The sequence below is a fragment of the Sapajus apella genome, unplaced genomic scaffold (genome assembly GCF_009761245.1).
Source record: "Sapajus apella isolate SASKATOON/1434 unplaced genomic scaffold, GSC_monkey_1.0 scaffold2, whole genome shotgun sequence".
NCBI lineage: Eukaryota > Metazoa > Chordata > Mammalia > Primates > Cebidae > Sapajus > Sapajus apella.
The window spans coordinates 12,025,095-12,041,566 of NW_022436942.1; the positions used below are offsets into that span (position 1 = coordinate 12,025,095).

At 40.9% G+C, this 16,472-nt stretch overlaps 1 protein-coding gene across 4 annotated transcripts in view; it reads right to left on the minus strand.

The window, feature by feature from the left end:
* Positions 1 to 16,472, minus strand: part of TBC1D30 (TBC1 domain family member 30) — a 99,632-nt gene that overhangs the window by 3,848 nt on the left and 79,312 nt on the right. For 2 of the 4 annotated variants that reach the window (XM_032288381.1, XM_032288395.1), the window contains 4 exons: positions 11,021 to 11,133; positions 8,872 to 9,011; positions 3,969 to 4,175; positions 3,737 to 3,796 (listed from right to left, as the gene is read on the minus strand). In XM_032288381.1, the coding sequence (XP_032144272.1) occupies positions 3,737 to 3,796; positions 3,969 to 4,175; positions 8,872 to 9,011; positions 11,021 to 11,133 (520 nt within the window). The remainder of the gene's footprint in view (positions 1 to 3,736; positions 3,797 to 3,968; positions 4,176 to 8,871; positions 9,012 to 11,020; positions 11,134 to 16,472) is intronic. The other 2 variants (XM_032288388.1, XM_032288405.1) reach the window with 1 other exon arrangement.

The following is a 16,472-nucleotide window of genomic DNA, read 5'->3' on the forward strand; positions in this document are numbered from 1 at the left end:
CGGGATGATGATTCAAAAAGGAACAGGGACTCTGACCCTTCATTCTAATTAGAGCCTGGACTCCCTAATGTTTTTTTACAGAGAACTCTTGGCGCCACATAGCAACCTCAGAGGTACTGTACCTAGAAAATCTTTGCATAATAAAGAAAAATAATACAACAAGCACTATGACCACATGGATTATCATCTATCAGCTCTGAGAGGTGGGTAAAGAGCACACTGAGTATTATGAAGTGAGATGCAGCAGAATGACAGAGTGATAAAAAGGTAGTGAGAATGCAGTGAAATCACACCTATCCAGCATCTAACCCTAGAAATGAAAAACCACTCCTGCATTCTCAATGGACTTCCAAAGCCAACTGAAAACTGAAAAGCAGCAAAAGCTTCATCCTTGGCTAGGTGCCGTGGCTCATGCTGTAATTCCAGCACTTTGGGAGGCCAAGGCAGGAGGATCACTTGAGGCCAGGAGTTCAGGATCAGCCTGGCCAACATGGCGAAACCTTGTCTCTACTAAAAATACAAAAAATTAGCCAGGTGTGGCGGCATGCACTGGTAATCTCAGCTACTTGGGAGGCTGAGGAAGGAGAATTGCTGGAACCTGGGAGGTAGAGGTTGCAGTGAACCAAGATCTCGTCACTGCATTCCAGCCTGGGTAATAGAGTGAGACTCCATCTCAAAACAAACAACAAACAAAAAATCTTTGTTCTCCTAGAAGGCACTGTCGATCGCATTACTGTCGACCTCCTGTGGCTACGACCAGGCTCTAATGGTCCCAGGGATGGCAGCTGCAGACAGAAGCTGTATGGAGAAGGCCTCTCCCTCTGTGTGTGAGCTTCCTTCCTCCTCAATGTCCATCTCATCTGGCTGAACTAACTTCCACCCTTCTCATTTACCACTGGGTCATACCCCAATATCGACTGAAAATGTTGATAACTGTCTCCTCTTCACCACATTCCTGCTACCTCCCTCAATTATTTGCCTGTCACTGTGACTGGCTCTCCATTACATTCTCAGAGTTCCTCAACCTCCCTAGTTGCATCCTAAACCTTATCACCCAGCTCTACCTTATATGAAAAATATTCAACTCTAATACTTCTCGTTTTTGCTCTTCCAGCTCTCAGGCTCTCAGTCTAACTATACGTGGTAATGAACCACAGAGACTTCTGTCCTTGTTCCTCAGGCTCCTCATAACGCCTCATCTGTCTTCGGCTCACTGACCCCCACTACTCTGCCAGATGCATGGCTGATCACTTAGATCACTGTCTCATAGGCATCCCTGTCTCTTTGTCACACATTCCTAGTAAAACCCCAAACCTGGATCCATAATTCAAGTTCTCTTTTCTGAAACTGAGCCCTTCAAATTCATGACCTCCTATTTCAGAGTCCTCAATGCCAAACAATCTTTTCATTTCCCTCTCTCACTCCTTTCAATGACCTAACTAAATCTCCATTACTTTCTTTAACCTCTCACTTACTCCCATCCCCACCTTATTCCCAGCAAACAACTTTCCCCCAATTTCTCCATGAAAACAAAAGCTATCAGATCTAAAAGGCCCCTACTTCCCATCCTCCCTAACCTAGGAAGCTTGTACCTCAACCACCATCCTCACTACCTTCCATTAAGTCTCAGAAACTAAGGTCTTTTTACCTCTAGTTCAAGTTCAGTCTTTCCACCTGTGCTGCTAATCTTATCATATACCATCCCATTTAAAACCATGCTGCTCAAACCATGGTCCCTGATATGGTTTGGCTGTGTCTCCACCCAAATCTCATCTTGTAGCTCCCATAATTCCCATGTGTTATAGTAGGGACCTGGAAAGAGACAACTGAATCATGGGGATGGGTCTTTCCCATGCTGTTCTCTTGATATAGCGAGTAAGTCTCACAAGATCTGATGGTTCTAAAAATGGGAGTTTCCCTGCACAAGTTCTCTCTCTTTGCCTGCCATCATCCACGTTAAGATGTGACTTGTTCCTTTTCGCCTTCCACCATGATTGTGAGGCCTCCCCAGCCATGTGGAACTGTAAGTCCATTGAGCCTCTTATAAATTGCCTTGTCTCGGGTATGTCTTTATTCGCAGTGTGAAAACAGACTAATACAGTCCCCAAACAGCAGTACCAGAAGTGCCTAGGGGCTTGTTAGAAATGTATAATTTCAGCTCCATTCCAAACCAACTGAAACAGAGTCTATATTTTAGCAGATCCCCAAATGATCTGTACGTACATTGAAGTTCAAGAACCAATGCTCTAGAGCTTTGCCTTTGAGCAGCAATCTCTCCCCTAAAGAAAACCACATCAACCATGATCTAGAGAAGGGGTCAGCAAACTTTTCCTGTAAAAGACCAGACTGTGAAGATTTTAGCCATTATAGTGTGAAAGAAGCCTTAGACAAACCTGTAAACAAATGGGCATGTCTGTGTTCCAATAAAACTGTATTTACAGGCCAGGCATGGTGGCTCACTCCTGTAATCCCAGCACTTTGGGAGGCCAAGGTGGGCAGATCACCTGAGGTCAGAAGTTGAAGGCCAGCCTGGCCAACATGGTGAAACCCTGTCTCTATTAAAAATACAAAAATTAGCAGGGCCTGGTGGTACATGCCTGCAATCCCAGCTGCTTGGGAGGCTGAGGCTCAAAAATTGCTTGAACCTGGGAGATGGAGATTGCAGTGAGCTGAGATTGTACCACTGTACTCCAGCCTGGGTGACAGAGTAAGACTCCATCTCAAAACAAAACAAAACAAATCAAAAAACCTGTATTTACAAAAACAGGGAGTGAGCAGGATTTGGCCTACAGACCACAGTTTGCTGATCGCTGACTAGGGTACAAACTACTGGGCTGATTTGGCACCCAGTGGAGATTGCCATCATACCCAAAGACAGTGTAGGTGAAAAGGGACTGTGCACAGAATCAGAACACCTGTGTTCTAGCCCTGGCCTGACCACTCACTATAGCTATATAACCCTGGACAATTGCTAAGCCTTCCTGAATACATTTCCTCAACGCTTGGAAGACGATGAGACTATTTGTCCTTGCCTTCCTCATAGATTTGTTTTAAGGACAAAATGAGGAAATATATGTGTCAATGTTTTTGAAACCTAAAGTGAAATTGTTCATTTATTTTGTGATTGGTTTCTTAACAATTCAGGATAAAGTGAGAATTGTCAGGAAGTCAACTATTCTTCTCTGATAAATGGAAAGTAAATTCAGTTTTTGTGCAAGATCAGTCACATGCTCACATGCCTCTTAAAAAACATGTCAAATTTATATTTCAGTTAATTCTGTACAGGCATCATTTCATTAGGATATTCACTTCAAGCAAGAAAAAACAGCTCCCAAATCAGCATATATTAAACAATAAAGCAGATTGTTCACTGGGATTTTTGGAATTAAAAAGAGAAAAGCTTGACAATCCTTGGAAAAGAGCATTTCCAATTCCATTATAATTATGTTCTTCCTAGTATACTCCCAAGATACTTGCCATCAGCAAGGTACAGGCTTTTTAAAGTTTCCCCACCCCCACCATTTTCTCTGATCACAACATCTGTTATAATATCCCTTAAATGACTATAGCTTAATTTACTAGTGCACAGATGACTAAATTCTAAATTCAAATGCATAAAATGTATGGGGCATTAGCTCTAAAATTTCTCCAGTCCAAGGATTGCATGGCTTTGCAACATTCTAATCATTTGTAAACCCTTCTCTACAAGCACATAGAGTAGAGACATGTTTAATACCATCAACTGCCTGGTCCTTGGGGCCTAAAAAGAACCTGTAGTCTTTTTCTTCTTTAGAGCCTGATAAAACAAAATTTAAAATGAGAAGCTAAATATGCTATTATCTCATGCCAGCTGTGTTGACGGATACTGAACCATAGTTAGTAATTCCAAGGCCTTCCTAGGATTACTTGTTCTTCATTTTACAAGTTGAAATAGAGTTGAAATTGATTCAATTGAAGAATCACATTACCTGCCCTGATGTACACCTGATGAACCTGCTGCTGTTGCTTCTTTTTAATTCGAGAGTACTGCCGCTTCAGTGCATTGATATCCGTGGTCATGCGTTCCATCATCATACTGTTAAAAGCTGCGTGGTATTCACTTCGACAGGAATTGATTGCTCCTGGACTCAGCTCTGCAATGTTATTAGATCTCAGACTCTGCTCCTCATTTGGCTCTGCACTCGAGGGATGAGACATAAGGAGATGGTTAGTGGAGGGGAACCAGAGTAAATGGAAATTGACTGCACTAGAACCCAGTGCAGTATCTTAACCTCCGTGAAATTCTAAACCACAGGAAAAAAATGCATACTAGAGTTTGCCTAGTGCTTATTTTGATTTGCTCCTGAAAATACTTCTGCATTTTCTTATTAACCTAGCTGTGGGTCTGAAATGAGCTATGTGGTTTCAGTGTTTGATTTTGTTACCAGTTTGTTAACTATATAGACATAACATCAACTGCTTACAAATAAAAATCACTGCCGTTTTCTAAGATTCCGTTAGAAATATATAACTCCTAATTTCTAAAATCATTGCACAGATTTCCACATAACTATATGAGGATTTATATGGGATTGATGGTTTGTAGAGTTCAGTCATTAAAAATGCATTTTTCTTACATTAAAAGTAGTTATACAATTTATAAAATTATCAAGACTTCAGAACACTGTATCACTAGAATGAATGGTTTGTTCATTTAACAAACATTTCCTGTTCACTCTGTTGTTATATCTGATGTGATATCTGCTCCTATGATACCTACAACTAGCAGATTTGTCTCTTAAATAAAATTGAGATGACCTCCAAGAAAGAGAAACAATACTGGGTGGCGGTAACCCGCAGACCACACAGGCCAAAGCGGGAGAGAACAAGCTTCTCCAGCACAATTTGCAAAACTGACATGGGGGCCAAATTTTAAAAAGACCGAGAGATTCCAACTCTCCTAACATCTGCTGAGAGTGTTATTCAGACAAAGGCTAAATATCTGATAAACTTACTTCTTCATTTTTTTACTATAATCATTTCCGTAAGGAGAAGAAAACTAAAAGAGAAACTGCTAATCAGAGCAAAATCAACAACAAAGACTCATGATGAAATTTAGGAGAAAGTGATCACGTCATCCTAAAGCACAAAAATGCACAGAAAGAAAAACAGAGAAGAAAAATGGAACATAGACCCAGCCTACAGAAATGCAAATTCAAAAACTTTATCATTAAAATACATATTGATCCCAGAGGGGAACATCACACACCAGGGCCTGGGGGGTCGGGGGCTAGGGGAGGGATAGCAGAGGGTGGGGAGATTGGGGAGGGATAGCATTAGGAGAAATACCTAATGTAGATGATGGGGTGATGGATGGTGCAAACCACCACCATGGCACCCGTATACCTATGTAACAAACCTGCACGATCTGTACATGTACCCCAGAACTTAAAGTATTTAAAAAAAAAAAAAAAAAAAAAAACATATTGATCCTATGGCTAGAAATGAAAGGCTGAAACTCAGGCAATAAGAAAGGAGGGGGGAGGCACTGCAGAAATCAAGAAGACTCTTGTTGGGTTCAGATTTTTAAAAGTAATTTAAAAAGATGAGAGAAGAGCACATACCAAGGACATACTCACAAAACAGTACGAGCCCAACCACTAAGGAGGTTAAAACTCAAAACAAGCTGAGGCTTACAGGAAATACTCCAAAAGATCACAACCAAAAGTTAGAAGTAGTAGCAGCTGCTGCCACTGCTCCTACCTTCCAAGCGAGAGCTGAACAACTTAGGAGACAGCCCCATGACTTCAAGAAGGCAACATGAAGTTAGCAGATGGCAAAGAGAACAGAGGTGCCTGACATCTATTCTGCTTCTGTCCTCTTTCAGCATGTTTCTAACCTCTTTGAACAAGGAGAATGGTCTTCAAACTAGAAAAGGTAGAATAAATATGCTAAAGGAAAAGCTGCCACCCAAGACAAGAAAGAACATAGAGGATGACAAACTTTAAAGCAGTACATAACATTGATAATGCCCAGGCTACAGGAAGTCTATTCCGTATAGAAAAAAAATGAAATAAAACATGGCATGTGATTCAGAGCACCGCATTTTAAGAGGAACATTACCAAATTACAGGATATCTAGAGGTAAATTAACAGAATATTAGGAAGTCCAAAAAGGCCGGGTGTGGTAGTTCATGCCTCTAATCCAAGTACTTTGGGAGGCCAAGGTGGGTGGATCACCTGAGGTCAGGAGTTCGAGACCAGCCTGGCCAATGTAGTGGAACCCCATCTCTACTAAAAATACAAAATTATACAAGTGTGGTGGCACACGCCTGTAATTCCAGCTACTTGGGAGGCTGAGGCAGGAGAATCACTTGAACCCAGGAGGTGGAGGTTGCAGTGAGCTGAGACCGCACCACTGCACTCCAGCCTCAATGACAAGAGTGAAACTCCATCTCAAAAAAAAAAAAAAAAAAAAAAAAGTACAGAAGTCACAGCTTAAGAGACATGCTTAAAGAAATTCTGAACTTGGGCCTTTGAGAAAGCTTTAGAGGACATGATAGCTGTCCTCAAAGATTTGAAAAAATGTCAGGTAGAAGAAGGCACAAGTAGACTTGTTGTGCTTTTTTCAAAGAGAAGAATCCTCCTTTTCAGCTGGAACAATGGAATGTGTTGAAGAGAAGAAAAAGGTTCCTGCTGTGCAAAAACCCTTAAGAAAAAGCAAAGGAATTTTGCAGAGCTGAAGATCAAGTACCTGAGAAAGAAGTTTGCCCAAAAGGTGCTTCAAAAGACAAAGAAGCTTATCTATGAAAAAGCTAAACACAGTCACAAGGAATACAGGCAGATGGACAGAACTGAGATTGGAATGGCTAGGATGGCAAGAAAAGCTGACAACTTCTATGTTCTTACAGAACACAAACTGGCATTTTCCCTAAGGATCAGAGGTATCAATGGTGTGAGCCCAAAGGTCTGAAAGGTGTTGGAGCTTCACCCCTTTGCAGATCTTCAAGGGGATCTTTGTTAAGCTCAAGAAGGCTTGAATTAACATAGCAAGGATTGGAGAACCATACATTGCATGGGTGTACCCAAACTTAATGTAAGTAAATGAACTAATCTACAAATGTTGTTATAGCAAAATCAATAAGAAGCAAATTGCCATTACAGATAACACTTTGCTCAATCTCTTGGTAAATATGACATTGTCTGCCTGGAGGATCTGATTCATGGATATATACTGTTGGAAAAGGCTTCAAAGAAGCCAGTAACTTCCTGTGACAACTTCCTATGGCCCTTCAAATTATCCTCTTTACAAGGTGGAATGAAGAAAACACCCTCCTATTTTGAAGAAAGTAGAGATGCTGGCAATGGGGAAGAGAAGACCTACAGGCTTATTAGAAGCATGAACTAAGGGGTCTACCATGATTATTTTTGTAATCTGGTCAGTTAATAAACAGCAATGCCTTCAAATAGAAAAAAACAAAGAGAAGAACTATTAGTAGAATGGGTAGGCAGAAATTGTCGCTTTGTAACTAGAAACCATGGACTAAGGGGAAGAATCTAGCAAAGTGTCTTTTGAAATAATGAGTTTCCTGGCACATATACACCATGGAATATTACACAGCCATCAAAAATGATGAGTTCGTGTCCTTTGTAGGGACATGGATGAAACTGGAAGCCATCATTCTCAGCAAACTGACACAGGAGCAGAAAATCAAACACTGCATGTTCTCACTCATAGGTAGGTGTTGAACAATGAGAACACATGGACACAGGGAGGGGAGCACTACACACTGGGGTCTGTTGGAGGGAAATAGGGGAGAAAGAGTGGATGGTGGGGAGTTGGGGGAGACAGCATGGGGAGAAATGCCAGATATAGGTGAGGGGAGGAAGGCAGCAAATCACACTGCCACGTGTATACCTATGCAACAATCTTGCATGTTCTTCACATGTACCCCAAAACCTAAAATACAATTAAAAAAAAAAAAAAAGAAATAATGAGTTTCCTGTCACTCAAGAAATTCAAGTAGAGGTGACAATAGTGTTTTAATTTAAAGGCTAATCCTATTGGAAGAGAAGTCAGTCTGGAATAAAGTAAATTAAACTCAGATGGCATATATTAAGCATTGAGTGTATGCCAGTCTCTGGGCTAAGGAACTTAGCATACAAGGTTGAAACCAATGAATGGGAGCAAAAGTCACCACAGAGAAAAAGAAATGTGTATTATGCATGTAACACATAATACAGAGAGAAGTCTTTAAATGATAAAAAGATAAAGTAACAGAGGAGATATTTTTAGTAACGACTTTTTTTTTTTTAGATGGAGTTTTACTCTGTCACCCAGGCTGGAGTATAGTGGCGCAATCTGGGCTCACTGCAACCTCCGCTTCTCGGGTTCAAGTGATTCTCCTGCCTCGGCCTCCCGAGCAGCTGGGACTACAGGTGAGCGCCACCAGGCCAAGCTAATTTTTGTATTTTTAATAGAAAAGGGGTTTCGCCATATTGGCCAGGCTGGTCTTGAACTCCTGACCTCATGATCCACCCGCCTCGGCCTCCCAAAGTGCTGGTTTTACAGGCATGAGCCACCACACTCAGCCTAGTAATGACTTTTTAATGTTGTTGTTGTCTTTTTTTTTTTTTTTTTTTGGTAGAGACAGAGTCTCCCCTATGTTGCTCAGGCTGGTCTCGAACACCTGTCTTCAAATGATCCTCCTGTCTCAGCCTCCGAAAGTGCTGGGCTTACAGGCATGACCCATCACACCTAGCCTAATAAAGACTTTGAATAGTTGTAACCAGTTCAGAAAATTACTGAGGCATCTATAAGACACAATAATATTACCTCTATTATAGTAAACCAATACGTCATGATATCTAAATCAAGAGCCATCTCTTTACCTTTAATCTGTTTTTGGTACTTCTGCAGTTCAGGAGCCAAGAACCCACTAAAAGGTCCAAGACATCCCACTGCATTAACAACAGCATCCTCATCATCTGGGTCATTCTCTTCATCACTGTCTCTGACCTTACTATGGCGTCTTGGAAAACATAAAAGACAAAAAAGAAATACACAAAGAAAAAAACATAATAAAGTTACATGGTTTAAATACCATAAATATAATTAACATAGAATTACATATCATTAACACAGTGAAACCCAGTCTCTACTAAAAATATAAAAAAATTAGCTGGGCGTAGTGGTGCATACCTGTAATTCCAGCTACTCAGGAGGCTGAGGCTAGAGAACTGTTTGAACACAGGAGGCAGAGATTGCAGTGAGCTGAGATTGCACCACTGCATTCCAGCCTGGGCAATGACAGAGCAAGACTCCGTTTCAAAAGAAACAAAATTATATATAATTACATGATTTATAAGAAGTTTCCCTCCCATCTCTGTCCAACTTCTGCCCATTGAAACTAGTAACCATGGTCACCTGTGGGAATCTCCCACCTAATTCCCACAGATGACCATTGTTACCGGTTCTTACGTATTCTTCAGTTTCTCTGTGCACAGATAAGCAAATATGACTACATGCTTTTATTTTTCTCTTCTTTTCGCATGTCTATTAGCATACTATAATATGCTCTTCTGGATCTTGCCTTTATTCATATAAGGAATCTTTACAGGCTGGGCACAGTGGCTCACACCTATAATCTCAGCACTTTGGGAGGCCAAGGCAGGAGGATTGCTTGAGCCCAAGGGTTCAAGACCAGCCTGGGTAACATAGCGAGTCTCTGTCTCTACAAGAAATTTAAAAATTATCCAGGCATGGTGGTGCATGGCAGTGGTCCCAGCTGCTTAGGAGACTGAGATGGGAAAATCACTTGAACCTGGAAGGTTAAGGCTGCAGTATGCCATGATCGTACCACTGCAATCTAGCCTGGGTGACAGAGCAAGGTTTAGAAAAAACAAAGAAAGAAAAGAAACCTTTCCATATTCATACACAGAGCTTCCTCTTTTTACAGCTGTACTGGTTGTACACAGCCCATAGTGTGAAACCAAGCTGCTAATGGTGTACACTTGAGTGGTTTCCAATATTATACTATTACAAACTCCTGGGTTCAAGCAATCCTCCTGCCTTAGCCTCCCAAGTAGCTAGGACTATAGGCTGCACTACTACACCCAGCTAATTTTTGTATTTTTTGTAGAGACAGGGTCTTGCTATGTTGCCCAGGCTGGTTTTGAATTCCTGACCTCAAGTGATCCTCCTGCTTCAGCTTCCCAAAGTGCTAGCATTACAGGCATGAGCCACCACATCCAGCTTGGGTGGCCATTTTCTTACCGATTTCTAGGAGTTTTATATATTAGCAATATCAGTCCCTATTTTGTATGGTAAGTTAAAAGTAGCCTTCCACAGATATTTTTGAGTCTACTTATAGGTTTGGTTTGGTTTGATTTGGGCCATCCAGAAAATTATATTTAAAGTACTTAAATATTTTTCCTTTTTTTTTTTTATTTTGAGTCAGTTATTAAGGCCTTCCCAATTCCAAAGAACTAAAGGAATTCTTCCACATTTTCTTATGCTAATTTTATTATTTCATTTTTTCTTCATCCATACGAAATTTATCCTGGCATATGGTATGAGGTTTGACTCTCAGTTTTGCTCCAAATTAGTTCTCATTAGCCCATCACCATTTACTAAATAGTGTAACTTTCCACCATGGATTCAATATGCCTATTTTTCGTATGATAAACTCTTGTATATAGAGTTGTCAATTTCTGGTCTTCACAGTTTTTAAATTAGCTCATCTGTGTATTTGTATACAGGTTCCACACTATTTTAACTATTGAGATTTGTAATACTTGATATCATTAGATAAGTTGTGAGGTCACTAAATATCTCTTCAGTTTATGTTCCAAATTCCTCTGGAAAGTACACTTTTAAAAATCTCTCTTGAGTTCAAGTCAAAACCATTTGGAATGGGACATTCAGATTCTAAGCGTCAAATTAACAGATTTCTGGGGCTTCATAAATATTAATTTACAATAACAAATTAAGATATTAAGTCTTCCATCATGAAAACAACAAGGAATTAAAAAACCTTACCCAGAAACTGAGGTGGGTTTAACTGTGGCTGGGAACGGTGTAATGTTGTAGGTATATTTTTCCCTCAACTCTGCCAATTGTGGGAAAGGGAATGGAGCCATGGAATAAACAGTCTGAAAAACAAAAGCAAAAATGCCAAGTCTGAAACAGTAGCCTTCACCAACTCTTATCCATCCTGGAAAGACATTAAAGTTTTATGAAGTCGAGTGTGAAGAGGGAGATACTGTTCCTTACACAGCAGGTGGGGAGATTCCACTTCAACATCCGCTTTCAAGACAGACAAAAGATGATGATTAAACCCAACCCTGTGCGCTGTCAAATCAACCCAGCTGCAGCTGGGCATTCCAACTGGTAAACAAGGGTGGGCAATCACGGGCAGTCTGATTTCCTCCTGTTATTCAATAAATGGATTAATGCAAAAATCCACAGCTTCCTATCTCTTCTGAATCAAAGAACTCACAAATCTTCCCATGTAGTGCTTACTTTTCACAGCTCTGATGATTTTTAAACATTTAATGTCAGGTCAGCCCTCTGGATAAAATTAAGTCTAGTGGATGATCTTGTGATCGACTATACGTTTTCTCCAAAGATACCACCTTTTTAAATGTGTGTGGATGAGCTCTAGGTGAAAATTGTTAGGTGCTATTTTTAAAGGAAAAAAAAAAAAGAGAGAAAAGTGACAGGGTGTAAAGCCTAGGCTGTTAAAGATCTATAAATAAAAATGGGGGAAAACACCTGTGCTTCCACCAAAATTTCAAAATTATGTATCATTCTATCAGCAATAGAAACGTAATTTTGTTTTATTTTTATTAAAATTTAATAGCTCCAAACATGCTTCTTCAATCCTGGTTCTTATTCACCAGAAAATATATATTAATCACATGTTCATTTCTCCCAGGAAGCCAAAGAAATATCCTGATAATGCTTCCCTAGGAAAATGTTTTAAAATGACATTTTTTATTTCAGCAGGACTGCTTTTATGAAGGCTTGGAAGATGTCTAATTGGGCATGTAGCAAAAAGGAAAGCTGTGAAAGGAGTTTGATTGTGATGCTCTTTCATTTTATAGCTCAGTGCCACCATCATGACAGTCCCCTGCAATTTTTATTCTAAGAACCTGTACATCTGACTGTCCGTGGATGTCATGGTATCCCTTTATACTTTACTGTACCAGCCCAAGATTCCAAACAATTAAGTGTTGGCTAAAATTCCTTCTCTTCAATTCTCCATGCTTATTGTGCAAAGCCACACAGCCGATAGGGGCTGCAAACATAATCTCTAAGCTGTCTTATCACAGACACTACAGACTTGATTACACCCAAAAGGCTGAGAAGGAGTACAGGTTTACTAACAATAAACTGTGCCCCAAGGAAAGAAGCAGAAGGCATCCTGTGGCTCTCACTAGCCTGGAGTATGAAATTAAACCAGTTCCCCACCTCTCTGGGCTTCCTTTTCCTCATTTAAAAAATAAAGGGTGTGAAACTCAGGATCGTGGTTACCTCTGAGAGGAGTTGGGGTAAGATCAGGGAGACACATATGAGTGTGTTTTCCTGTGGTTAATTTTTATTTCTCAAGTTGGGTAGAGGGTATGTAAATTGCATTGTGTTATTCTTAATACATCCTGTACACCCAAAATACTTCATATAATTTTAAAATAATGTAGTCAGAAGCACTCTCACATTCTTTGACCTCACAAAGGTATCCAACAGTTACCTCACTGCCACTGCAGAATTCTTCCCCTCTTGCTCTTATGGTCATGTCTTACCTCCACATACCCTTTTGAGGGAATGCAAGAGATGTGAAATCCTCTCCTCAGCAGCCAGTCGGGAGCACAGCACCTTCTCTAGGGGGCTGGATAGGAACTGCATCGGCCTAACTATCTGACCATCACACCCCAAATGTTGGGCCAAGAATCAACTCTCGTTCATGTGATTTTTTTTCTCCTCAACAGTTTAGAAATGTGTTCAGACATTTAAGAAACCCATGTCCTTTGGACTCAACTTTAAAAGAGGAGATATTTGATGCTAAGAATTTCAGAATTCCTTACAAGTCAAATAAGATGTCTTATCAAAGACAATAAGTAGGATGATGAGCTAAAGATTGACCTGTGTTTCATTTTGCCAGTTTTGTAACAAGATATCAGTAAATTCCCTCATCCAGACTTGTGGAGGAAGTTCATAAGAGAGGAACATGGAAGTACATCCTCTCCCTACTTCACCCTGCCCTGCCCCAGGGCTGATAGTCTAGTCTGTGAGCAAGATCCCTCAGGGGCCACTGAGCTAAAAACACCTGACCAAAAGAAAACTAGCTCCATTAAATCATCCTCTACTTCAAGTCCTCCTCTCTCTGTCATTGACTTTTAGTTAGTCCATCAAAGAAGAAATCAGTATTCCTGAAACAAAGTTGTTTATAGTAGTTCTTCCCAAATATTCACTCACTTATTTGAAGGCCTCATGTCTGAAGGCATGTTTATTTCAGGAGCATAAGCATTCCTGGCATACCAACATGGCACTCAGGGTGCCTGACACCTTTAGGCTTCCACCTTGGTTAGTCAGAGATTTACAACAGATTACAAGAAGATATCTGACTAATCATCTTAGAGCCAAAATATGGTACAGTGATAGAATCACAGGGTTAAAAAAGAATCCAAACATGTTCCCCCTCCCTCCCAAGCAGGAGTCCCTTCTAGAGCATCCCTAACAGATGGCCACAAAGACACAGCTTAAACACTTTCAGTTATGGGCACACACTATTTTGCAGGACAGACGGTTTCAATTTAATTGATCATACATGATCCTTGTATTGAACAAGCATTTACTCACTTGTAATTTCCACCCCATCATTGATGGAAAAAAGTGAACAGAGTGGGTGCAAAGGAAAGTTCTGCTTCTCAGTACACAAGATCTCCCTCCAGACAACAGGAAACCAGTCACAAACGCTTTGGGTTAGGTTTCCCAGCCACCTACAAACCCTAATAATAGCATCTAACTAACTTTTCTCTACACTGCCCTCAAGGAATTTACAAGAGGCAATGTCAAAAGTCCTACTGATATCCAGGTACATTATTTAATCAGCATTCTCCCAATTTCTTTAACACTATCAATAAAAAAAAATTAAACAAACATGAAAATGACCATGGCTAGTAAGAAAACAGTGATCTACAAGGGGGAAAACCCAGCATATTATTTTCAGTATGGCACTTAGAACTGAAAGAAAAGGGAAAGACTGAAAGGACAGAACGCTTTCATCTCTTCAGCTCAAATATAAAGACCACATTTTTCATCTGGTGCTATCTCAGGTTTGCTGACAGTACTAAATGTTTTTCTTTAAAGAATGAATGTAGAAAAGAGAGTGGCTTGAAATGACATTCACCATTTCTTTCCTGAACATTCTATGATGTCAAGGAAAATTAACAAGTCTATTTACTATCTGAACTACCAACATATACTTAAATGGACATTTATATTTAGGCACTACTGAAAACACATTATATTTTGTAATTACTGATATGCTTTACAAGAAACAGGAAAACATGAGTTGCACAAAATTAGGCTTAATTCATCTTCACACAGATGTTTTCCTCAACAGGAGAGATGCTACTAAAATGGAATACCATCAATCAATCCATAGCCCACAATTCTCCCTCTAGGATTCTTCTGCTTTAAGCAGCATCAAGAAGTGGTTCCTTCTGATATCTAAGATTGGAACTTCCTAGAGAACAAAGATGGCATCCAACACATCTCATTCCTTCTGGCAATGTTTAAACTGCAACTGAAAGGAGATGTTGCCTTATTCTTCTAAAGAGGATTTCGGCTTTTAGAAAGACATCTTTTGAATAGGTGGAAGCAGTGTGTTGGATGGGAGGAAAAGCATTCGGCTAGAAGTCAGGGGCCCAAGTGCAGTCTTGGGTCTTCCACTAGGCAACACGAGAAACCGGCAACTTGCTCACACGCCAGCTCGTGGTTTCCTCTCTCTAAAGTGACAGAATTAGCTTAGTTGATCTTTAAGTTTCTTCTAAGCCAGTGTTTCTCTAAGTGTTGTCTGAAAGCAACCTGTATCAGAACCACCCATGCGCCAAATATCTGCATTTTCATACACTCCTGGGATGCTTCTTATACAGTTCAGTTTGAAAACCACAACTTTGGCTGGGCGCAGTGGCTCACATCTGTAATCCCAGCACTTTGGGAGGCTGAGGAGGGCAGATCACAAGGTCAGGAGTTCGAGACCAGCCTGGCCAACACAGTGAAACCCTGTCTCTACTAAAAACACAAAAAATTAGCCAGGAATGGTGGTGGGTGCCTGTAATCCTAGCTACTTGGGAGGCTGAGGTGGGAGAATTGCTTGAACTGGGGAGGTGGAGGTTGCAGCGAGCCGAGATCATGCCACTGCACACCAGCCTGCGTGACAGTTCGAGACTCCATCTCAAAAAAAGGTAAAAAAAGAAAACCACAACCTCAAGATCTAACATTCATGATTCTGTGTATTCACTGAGTAACCGTTGTCTTCTTCACACTAAGCTAAATGTTTCTGAAGCCCCTAATGTTAAGGAACTTGCTACTTTAAGGGGGAAAAAAATTAATATACTTGAAAAACAGAGCAGGTGCCGTGGCTCATGCCTGTAATCCCAATACTGTGGGAGGCTCAGGCAGGCCACGCCTGAGGCCCAGGAGTTCAAGACCAGCATGGGCAACATGGCGAAACTCCATCTCTAAAAAACATCTTTAAAAAATTAGCCAAGCATGGTGGCATGCACCTGTAGTGCCAGCTACTTGCAGGGCTGAGGAGTGAGAACTGCTTGAACCCAGTTAAAAATCAGCCTGGGCAACATAGTGAAACCCCATCTCTATAAAAAATTTTAAAATTAGCCCAGCCTGGTGGCACATGCCTGTAGTTCCAGGTACACAGGGGGGCTGAGGTGGGAGAATTGCTTGAGCCCAGAAAGTTGAGGCTGCAGTGAGCCATGTTCATGCCACTGCACTCCAGTCTGCATGACAAAGTGAGTGCCTGTCTCAAAAAACAAAATAAACAAACAAACAAAAATAAGAATCTTTAGTACTGAATAGTACTGGAGGAGTACAGAGGAGCCATCGTCCATGAGTGCTGGGATAACAGAGGCTGTGGGAGTGGGAGAGAGAAGAGACTGAGCGGCACCCAGGTGGGCAAATAGGATTTTTACAGATGGACCATCAGAGGGACCACAAGCCCTGTCACAGGAATGAGCATGGTCTATAGAGGCCTGGGTTGGAACAGAGCTATGACCAGTGCCATAGAGTCAGTCTGTGAAATAGCGGGAACAGCTTAGGACAGGTCAGGAACAGGGCAGTCAAAGTACACCTCTAAAGCAACCTATCTGAAAATGAACCCATCCTCTTCCCCTCTGAAACTTACCCTCTTCCTTCTAAGCCAGGAGATTATGGGTTGCCCTTTCTCCCCTATTCCTTTTTCTTTCATCCC